At 29.1% G+C, this 10,588-nt stretch overlaps 2 protein-coding genes across 2 annotated transcripts; both read right to left on the minus strand.

The window, feature by feature from the left end:
- Positions 1–2,397: 2,397 nt before the first annotated feature.
- On the minus strand, positions 2,398–4,168 carry LOC129975004 (glutathione S-transferase class-mu 26 kDa isozyme 7-like). Its single transcript, XM_056087857.1, has one exon. The coding sequence runs from the start codon at positions 3,914–3,916 to the stop codon at positions 3,242–3,244; it is 675 nt and encodes a 224-aa protein (XP_055943832.1). The 5' UTR covers positions 3,917–4,168; the 3' UTR covers positions 2,398–3,241.
- Positions 4,169–7,531: 3,363 nt separating this feature from the next.
- On the minus strand, positions 7,532–9,322 carry LOC129976047 (glutathione S-transferase class-mu 26 kDa isozyme 47-like). The gene has a single exon (XM_056089396.1). The coding sequence runs from the start codon at positions 9,231–9,233 to the stop codon at positions 8,559–8,561; it is 675 nt and encodes a 224-aa protein (XP_055945371.1). The 5' UTR covers positions 9,234–9,322; the 3' UTR covers positions 7,532–8,558.
- Between the last annotated feature and the right edge of the window lie 1,266 nt (positions 9,323–10,588).

Consider the following 10,588-nt stretch of genomic DNA (forward strand, 5'->3'; position numbering starts at 1 on the left):
TTAACTATGTATCTACAAATAGATATCATATAAGTATTTAATCTAATAACTAATTTCTAAGCTGTCTTTCCAATTGGGAAACTGCTCAGAATGAAATAAAGAAAGATTCTTTATTGTTTATGAGTGAACAAATAAAATCTAAACTTTATACAGTGCTCGTCTCATTAATCATCTTTACTAATAATTAAAATGTATGTATGTGTGGGTGTAGGTTGATGCTCTGTAGGCCAGATTGTTTGACCTACATCTATCAAATTTAGCACATATATGTTTAAGAGAAAAATGACCAAAATGTAATTCAAAATTATAAAAACAATGTAGAAATAATAAAACAGTTGAAATTTAGATACAAAAATCAAGAAGCTTATTTTATATTCACTTCATTGCAGTCCAAGCAAATATAGTTAGGAAGTCCCAACTTATAAATTTCCAACAGATCTCACAACTAACTATTGTGATTCTAGGACGCTTGTCATTTTTGCAAGTTTTCTTACCTGCTGACATATCGTTCATCTCATCAAAACATAGTTCTGCTTTTCTTTTCTTTTCTCAATATTTTTATTATAAGTTCGCTTTCTAAAGATGTGGACAGTGTATCCTCTCAAAAGAGCGTTTACCAGTAATCATAGATATTTCCATTTAGGTAGCTTTGCTTTATTTTGTAGAAAAAATAATGTACATGTTTATAGATTCTACGTTATTTTTTAAAAAAGACAATGAAATGAACAAAGCTCAACATTGGCGAGTGTCTCTGAAATGCAAACAGCAGATTCACAGAGTTATTTTAAAACTTTTAATTCCAAACGCTGACTAACACTTAGTTGAAAAGTGCCAAAAGAATAGCCAAAGTCTTCTCTGTTTCACTCTCATATATGCGCGCCTGCTAGATGGGGGGGGGGGGAAACACACACACACATATTTATTTAAGATTAAAACTATTAGACATGATGCCTTGTATGCTATTTTATACTATTTCTGTCCATCTGAACAAACATCTCGAAGTAGATTAGCCAATTAACAAACGACGTTTCTTTCATACCGCACATTGATAGACAAAAATAAAGAATTTCAAACTTTAATACTCAGTCAGTTTTGCTTGCAAACAATGGATACTTTTAAAAAAATGTTAATGCGTCAAGAAAGTATGTAACCATTTAAAATTTCGTATTTTTACTTTTCAGAATTATATTTAGTGATTCTCTTAATATATATATATATATATATATATAAAGAAGGCGTTACCTGATAAAAAAAGCATGATTATGTTAGTAATTGTTTTTCGGGGGGGGGAGGTATTGCTTGAATCTAATAATAAAATAGAAAATACTGTAATACAAGATTTCAAAAATTCAGAAACACTGAAATAATTTGACTATTAAAAACACCTTACTATTACTTTTTCCCTTTTGGTTGATTTTTTCGCAATGATCATATAAGAATAACTATATTCTACAAATAGTAAAAATTGAGGAAAGGAGATACTTTTTAATATTAAATCTAGCCATTTATTTTAAAACTATTTTGTTACTTTTCTATCAAGTTGATTTATCTACATTGGTCTTTCAATAGCGATTTTATTCTATGTATAAGTTAAAAATGGAAATGATAAACTAATTTTTTAATATCAAATTAGAGAACATGTGAGTAATAGTTATAATAAAGATAACCAATCAAGAACAATTAAATTCAATTTGAGACATTGTTTTAATTGTCCGAAAATCAAAAATTGGGTAAAAAGAAGTTAACTCTTTTATAATAAATTTCGTATTCTATTTTATTACAACTTTTACTATTTTTCTTCTGTTTATATTTGACCTGTTTCATCCACATTGGTCATTTAAAAGGGACCCTATTTTATGTGTAATAAAAATTGAGAAAAAATCGGAATAATTCCAGCTGATCCGAGCTGAACTAATCACTTATAAATTAACATTACGATAGTTTAAAACTAGAAAAAGTAACTGTATTTTATAAAATTCCACTTAATTATTCTATTTAACAAATTCTTGAATTTGAAAGCGTTTTGTATTTAATTTCAACATTTCCAATTTCTATCTAAAGAACTTTTCTATAGAAGCCTGAAACATAGAGAATTTATTGAATTATTATTTCAAATACCTTAACATTTTCTTGAAATGAGTAAAACAATTTAAAAAAAAATACAAACAAGTAGTTTCATTGCATTTTTTATTGGCAAAACCAAAATTATTAAATCAAACTAGAAATAGTTTACATACATACCTAATTTTTGCAATGATTCATATAATTAAAAGAATTTGCAAATTATTTGAAAGGGAAATGGTATATCTAATCAATCATATTTCAAACATTAGTTATTCATGTTTGATTCTGAAGAATTTTTTTAAGAATAAAAATATCAAGAGAACTTTATGAAAGAATAGTGCTCAAGTCTAAAAATAATTAGAAAGTCTAATAGAATAAAACACAAAAAGTTCTGCAAAACTTTACAAGTTATACAAAATAATGTTAAAAGAGATAAGGAAAACAAATATATATATATATATATATATATTTCATTGCATTTTAATTTACATATCAAAATTTAAAAAATGAGGTAAATGTTCGATTATAAAAAAATGAATCACCATGGCTTTGCATTCAATTTCAGTACCAAATCAGCATATTTTGATATTTCAATTATTTAAAATAGTACATTAATTATGCACTCTCATCAATAACTATAATATTAAAAATTATTTCTGATAAAAACAATTAAAGTTTTTATGAAGAACCAAGATGTTAAGATTATATATTCATTCAGTTCTTAAAAAAATGACAGATTAATTATCATTATTTTTAAATTATAAAAATACCATAAAAATAACAAAATTTTTGAGACAGGAACTATAGTTTATAGGAAGAAATAAACAACAATTTTTAAGTTTACTTTCCATTATTTAAAATGGTAGATAAATTATCGCCATTAACAAATTATTTAAATATCCAGAAAATGCCAATATTTTTTAGACAATGAATATAGTTCTGATGAAAAATCAAGCATAACTTCTTATGATTTAACAGTTCTTTCAATTTTTAACCATGATTAACTGTAGTTATTTTTAAATTATTAAAGTATAAAGAAAAATAACAATATTTTTGAAACAAAACCATGTCTTATAATAAAGCGAATAATAGTTTTTATGAATCAATATTAGTCCAATTTTAGTTCATCATTTCATATACATACATTCTTAATTCAACACAACAATACTGATACGAATCACAGATGTTTTGGTGGTTCGCCACCCCCACCAAACTTAGCCATGGGTCCAAAAAGTGGCCACGGTTTGCGAGTAGGAGATTTCATGTATCCCTGCAATTCTGGCAGGTTCTTCATCCTGCTCAAATAAGCTTTCACAGATGGATAATCATCCAGAATTGTTTCATGGAACAGTCTGTAATAGTCTAAATTTTCCATGACCAAAAAATCAACGTACGTTACATCATCACCAGCCAGAAACTTCCTGCCTTCAAGGCATTTCTCCCACTGCTGGAACATGGGCTGGACACCTTTCAGAAATTCCTCCTTTTTCGTTGTCTCGTATTCACTGCCCACAACGAATGCTCTAAGCTTGTCACGGAAATCAACACTTTGTTGTTCGGCCATAAGGACTCGGCGCTTTTGTTCATCTGTCTTCCCATCTAGGCCGTGTTTCATTCCCAAATACCTCATGATGGCGATACTCTGGGTGAGTTTGATGTCACCGTCGATGTAGTAAGGCAAGTTTGGGAAATCAAACCCAAGACTGAACTTGTCCTTTTGCCATTCTTGGAAACCCTCAGCATTTGCAGGATATCTCTTATCTTCGAAATCCACCTTTTTATAGTGAAGAAGAAACCGAAGGGGCTCTCCACGCCCTCTCAGATCCCAATAACCTACAATAGGCTTCACCATTTTCAAACCAGAAAGCAAATTGAGGGAAATACGACAGGAATTCAGAGACCGTTACGGCAGGAACTCGAAGAAGCAACTGGCAGTATGTGACCTTGCACTTAACCTCCCAGCCACCGAGTGACGTCAAATATTTCCGTTTAATCGTGTTTACACTTCTCTCTCTGTTACTCAAATGACCTTGAAAGCTGATAATACTCCTCTATCTACCGGCAATCGGCAACACGTGTTGCACATTTTGTTTTCTCTCTCGAAGTGGATATTTCTTTATCAAAACTTTGTGCTTTTTCACTTCATTTAGGAACATCTTTATTATATGTGTTTAGAGTTTTATTGTAAAAGATAATAAGCAGTTATAAAGTGCGTTATATTCAACAAATCTAATGACATTTGGAATCTGTTATTTATAGTCAAATATACTTGAATTTTACTAGGGTGTTTCTCTGTCTGAAATAATAATAACATATGTACCTTAGAGGGTGAGAAATGTGCACCTCAAAGGGTTTTTATTTTGGAAATTTTAATCAGAAATTTTAATAAATTAAAAATTAAGCTGAATGTTGGCACTTTCCTGCGATGAAGGATTCTGTTTAATATTTGAGTTTTATTACCTTAAATAACAGAAGACAGACAAACCGGACATTTACATTTTTAATAGCTCCATGATGTGAAGAGATTTGTCTCCATTAGAAAGATTCCTTCACACAATGAATAGATCATATGTAAGACAATTAAAATTACACAACTTTAATATCTGATAACCAAAGGTATCATGGAATGAAATTATATCAAAGCTATTTAACTAAAATTAAATATAACCAATATTGCCGGCGAACTAAATGGCCGCAAAAGGCAATTAATTTATAAAATATTATAAATTTTTTCACCCTAGAATATTTTTTTACTATAGCTCGCTAGGGATTTTTTTAAAAAAATATTTTTGATACATTTTAAATATATTTGCAAAATGTTTCATCGGTAATATGAAACAGAAAATAATAGTGTTAACTTTAATTTGCCAATTGTATTTGCCACAAAACCATCTACTCGACCATAAATAATAGTTATATGAATATTTCCTGTAACATTCAGAGGCCCATTTCTTTGTCAATTTTGGTAATTTGAATTTTCAAAATTAAATATTTAGTTAATTAAAGAAAATTAAGCCAGTATTTTACACGTAAGCTAAGTTTTTCGCCAATAACTTAATAATTAGATATGATTCAAGCTATTAAGGAGCGAGCAATTATCTTTAATTAATGTAATTCTTTTTAACAGAAAATTTTTTCTTAAATTCTAAAGTCTAGGAATTTTTAAAAAATTGCATTCAGGCAAAATAATAGAGATATAAATAAACAAGCTGTTGAAGATGCTATTGAAATCGAAATTATTAGTTCAAATTTTCTACATATTTGGATCAATAATAGAATACTTTCAAATTACAATAGACTATTTCAAAAATTTCAAATAACTTTCTTCAAGGAAATTTTTTTTATTTATACTACAAACATTGTCGAAGAATTCAAACAAGATATGTCACTCATAATGACTATCAGCTATAATTTACTGCAAAGATGTAAAGCGTTTGATATGAATTCGTTTCTTAGAGCAAAATTTAAGCTTAATTTAAGCACATATTTCAGAATAAACTAAAAATGTGTAGTAGTTCAACTGACATAAGTAATAAGCTGTGATAAAAATGGTCTTTCAAATGAAATTTGAAATTATATATATATTTATTCGATAATTAATGGATTCTTTCTAAACAACTTCCTCGCATTTATCACACTTGTAATCACAACGCGGTGATGAAAGTTGATGTGACAATCCTGAAGTCATTAATCTTGCAATTGCTGCTCATAAAAGGAAGATCAAATCTTTGACTGATGGAAATAATATTTAAATTTTGCTTCATGTTTTTTTCAGTAATATATTTCTATTTCTTGCATTACGCTATTAATTACATTATTAATTAAGTAGTTACTGCAATGTTTTAATAAATGTTCAAAAGCATTTCCCATTTACATGAAAGTCATTCGCGTTCATTGAAATTATTAGAATGAGCCGTTCCAAATTGTTTTGGTGTTTCACAATATAACGATTTAATATTACAAAATTGACTTATTAATATTTTTATTCATTTTTTATTAATAAAAAGAAAATGCATCTTCTAGCATAGATAGTGTGGCGGATTGGTATGAGCGAGGATAGAACCTAGGACCTGGTGGTTTGCAGCCCAGTAACATGACCACGATACAAAAGCAATTGCTCGGGTAGCGTAGCTGTTAACTGGCTTATAAGCTATTCACTACAATAGCATATAAAATGCATAGATTGTCACATATTAACTAATAAAAATTGTGATAGAAAATCTTATGCACATTCGCTGACTGTTTTTATTATTTTAGACATTATTTATTTACACATTTTAGATATAAAGATATTAATAACATTAGAAGTTTTGTACCCTTGCATCCATAATGTTCTTGAATCCACAAGTCAAAATTATTCCCTAAAATCATATTAAAACAAAAAACTAGTAAATGCATAGAAAATGGGAAAAAAAAAAAAAATGCATGTTTTTTCAACACTTTCAAACACACATTGTAACAATTTTCTTTAATTTGCAATTCCTAATACAAATTAAAGAAAAATGCTAAAATATTAGCGATACATTAAATTTGGTCCGTGAAGGGAAAATATAATATATCAGCAAAAACACAACAAATGGCAGATTTCAACTCATTGAACTTTTCTATTATTAATGTATAGGTTTATTTGCATATCGATGAACCTGTCGATTAATTATTAATGGTCGATCTGTCCGTTAAAAAATCCTGTCTCAATTGCTCATCGCTAAAACATAAGTTGGATTTCGCATTCGATAATTATGTAAACCAAACGCACACGGAGACTGGGAAAAATATTTTTAACTTTAACCAGCGTTACAGACGGGGGTGAACGATTATATACCCTAATTTATTCACTATTATAAATAAATTATAAATAAGATTATTTTATATTTATATTATCTTATTTTATGTCATAAGCTTAAAAATTTTCTTTATAATGTTAAAAAATCATGTTTTTGATGGTTTAGAATCGACAGAAATAATTTTTCTTTTTTTGATAATAATTGATACAGACTTAACGATGACGTGTTTATTTTCTATTCAAAAGATCTGCGCAAACTTAAACGCACTGGAAGCTGAAAACTGGCAAGTTCCTACTCTAGGGTTAATTTCCGATTAAGCAATTGTCTAGGACTGCTACACTGAATTTGGCCGAAGTCTATCGACTAAAAATGTAATTAATCTAGTCATCAAATGTGTAAGAAATGCAATTTTTAAATTATAAAATATTAGCACAATATGTATGTACACATTAATATTTTAAAATCATTAAATAAAAAATTAATAATTATTTTTCTAACACTCTGGAACATGATATTTTCATTAAATGTTATATTTTATTTGATAGGCCCTTAATTAACAATAATTTTTTATGTCATATTTCTTTGAAATTTATTATTTTTTTAAGGATAATTCCTAATAATTAAAGGCTAACATTCGTAAATATCGAGAACATTAACTAATAATTATAGTTAATTTTCAAAGAATTTTATAATTTTATTTATTTTTAAAAAATAAATATTAACATATATATTTTTACAAGCTCCCAAAATAAAAAAAATGAATTAGAATAAATTATTAGCATTCTGAAAAAGTTAAAAATGTGTTGAAATGTGCAAATAAATTGTCAAATTATTAAAAGAGGGGCCACATAATGTATATTGCAAAGGACTTTAAAATGCCTGAATGCCACTCTTCATGTACTTGATACTGCATTGTAAAATATTACTTAATATCTTTAGATGACTAATGACATCATACTTGCCTCTTGATTGTAATGTCATATTGATTGATTAAATGTTCATTTAAAAAATAACAATCTTCATGGAATTCTGTATATTGATTTAAGTGACGTACAGCATTATAAAACTATTCCAACTAAAAAAAAAATTACCAGCAAATTGAAGTCAGTTGGACAGTTCTCAAAATATGCTCTGATTTTGGCATGATAATTTAAAAGGATTCAGTGTATCTTCCGGAAAACGCACAGTAAACATTCTATCTATATTCACATTCCGTGTAATTTCATTCGAAATTTGAAATCATCCAGATTTGCTGCCAAAGGTAGCACATAAGTATGCACGAACTTTAACTAACCTCCATAAAATAATCGAAGAGATAAATCAATGGATCTAATTGACTATAATTGGATGTAAACTTTATAGCTCCTGAACGCTCTCCCAACGTTCACAGAAGACTGGCAATGATAGCGAGAAGATCACCATATCTTTTGGACACTTCTAAAATATCCAGCAACAAAAAAATAAATCTTGGAGATCCTACATATCGGACAAAGCACAGATTGTTTACCAGCAATCAATGATTATGGATATAGATATCAAGTAAGTATTTCTCGACTCACTTTATAAATCGATAACGATAATACGGGAACATGCTGATCAATAATTTCAAAAGCAAAAAATCTATAACACATCCAATGCTTCAATGGCCACTCGTATAACTTTATTCAAAAATATCCATGGGCCACATAATTTTTGGGATTTGAACATCGATCAGAGATGATCTGGTGGATTATCAAAGCCACCAAACTTAGCGTAAGGACCAAAAATCGGCCACGGCTTGCAAGAAGGGGATTTCATATAAGCTTGCATTTCCGGCAAGTTCTTAATCCTGTTGAAGTAGGATTTCAACAATGGATAATCATCCAGAATGATGTTGTGAAACAGTCTGTAGAAGTCCATGGCCTCATATAGCAGAAAATCTACATATGTCATGTCATCACCTGCCAGGAACTTCCTACCTCCTAAAAACTTCTCCCACTGTTGAAACATGGGTTGGACACTCTTCAGAAATTCCTCCTTTCCTATTGTTTCATATTCATTGCCCATAACGAAGGATTTGAACTTATCTCGAAAATCAATACTTTGCTGTTCTGCTACAAGAATTCGGCGTTTTTCTTCATCCGTTTTTCCATCTAGACCGTGTTTGTGGCCTAAATATCTCATTATGGCTATGGTCTGGGTGAGTTTGATGTCACCTTCTATGTAATAAGGCAAGTTTGGAAAATCCAATCCGAGGCTGAATTTCTCTTTTTGCCAGGTTTGGAATCCAGGACCACCTAACGGATATTTTTTGTCTTCGAAATCTACCTTCTTGTAGTGAAGAAGATATCTTATAGGTTCCACTCGACCTCGAAGATCCCAATAAGCAAGAATAGGTTTCGCCATTTTTGAAATTCCAACCGAACTGCAGGAGTGCGTCTATAATTAACTTCGCCACTCTAAGAAAATGAAGCGGCTAACAGCGCGATCTTATGCTCATCTGTATGGAAATCACTAAATGATGACAAACATTTCTCTCGCGTATGCTCGTGTATTTTATCTCATTTTTTAAAGGTCCTTGAAAACACTCTAGTCAAATCGCCAGCGTCAACCGGCAACCCGATATCTTGTGGTGTTTTCGTTATTATCAAATAAGTATTGTTGAAAAATTCATATCAGTTTTTTTACCTTGTATGAAAAACACAAAAAAAAAGTGTAGAAATAGTCAAATAATTTTACGTCAAGATTTTCATCTATATTCTTGCTTTATACTTCTCTTAATTCAAAATAAATATACTTTTTTGGAATTAAGTCAGCCTGTTTACTATTTTCGACCATGGTTATTCAAAAATAAAATTATCTAGATGAAGGAAAATTAGCATGTGATCTTTACAAAACTGATATGAATTTTTGCTTATTGAGATGTCGATTTCTATAATATTGGAATGAATTCTTGCTTATTGAGATGTCGATTTCTATACTATTGGGATGAATTCTTGCTTATTGAGATGTCGATTTCTATACTATTGGGATGAATTCTTGATTATTGAGATGTCGAATTTCTATAATATTGGGATGAATTCTTGCTTATTGAGATGTCGATTTCTATAATATTGGGATGAATTCTTGCTTATTGAGATGTCGATTTCTAAATTATTAGGGAAGTTTGTCTGTCTTTCGAGTACAAGTGAATAAGAATGAAAAAACTAACAAACACAAAAAATTAGATAAATAAAATTTGGCGTATGTTTTAGATTCCAAAATTAAAGATCTTACCACAATTCAACAGCTCAACGTTGAGAGATTTAAATGGCATATTCATTTCTCTTTATTAAAGACAAAAATAATAACAATACGCACCATTTGTGAAGTCATGAAAGTTTAAAATTTACTTCCAATACAAGTTCTTCAGGAATTCAATTTACAAGTTGTTTTCCTGATATTTATTAAAATTTAAATATTTTGGAAAACTTTGATAGTATTAGAACTTAATATTCAAATAATATAATCTTGAAAGGCAAAAGGCAAAAAAAAAAAAGCATTGCTATGTGTTTATCTTGTGGAAATTTAAATTTTATTTTTCAAAATTATTTAAAACTTCTTCAAATATGAATTTATTTGAAAATTCACGGAAATTCATTATTCCGTGCTTCAGCGCATTCATCTTTATGCCTGAAAGTACTCAGACATATTATTTAAGACAAAATGTTAACATCAAATTTAATTTTCACCAGAACTTTTTCCTGAAAAACAACCATACA

Source organism: Argiope bruennichi, chromosome 7 (assembly GCF_947563725.1).
Source record: "Argiope bruennichi chromosome 7, qqArgBrue1.1, whole genome shotgun sequence".
Lineage (NCBI taxonomy): Eukaryota > Metazoa > Arthropoda > Arachnida > Araneae > Araneidae > Argiope > Argiope bruennichi.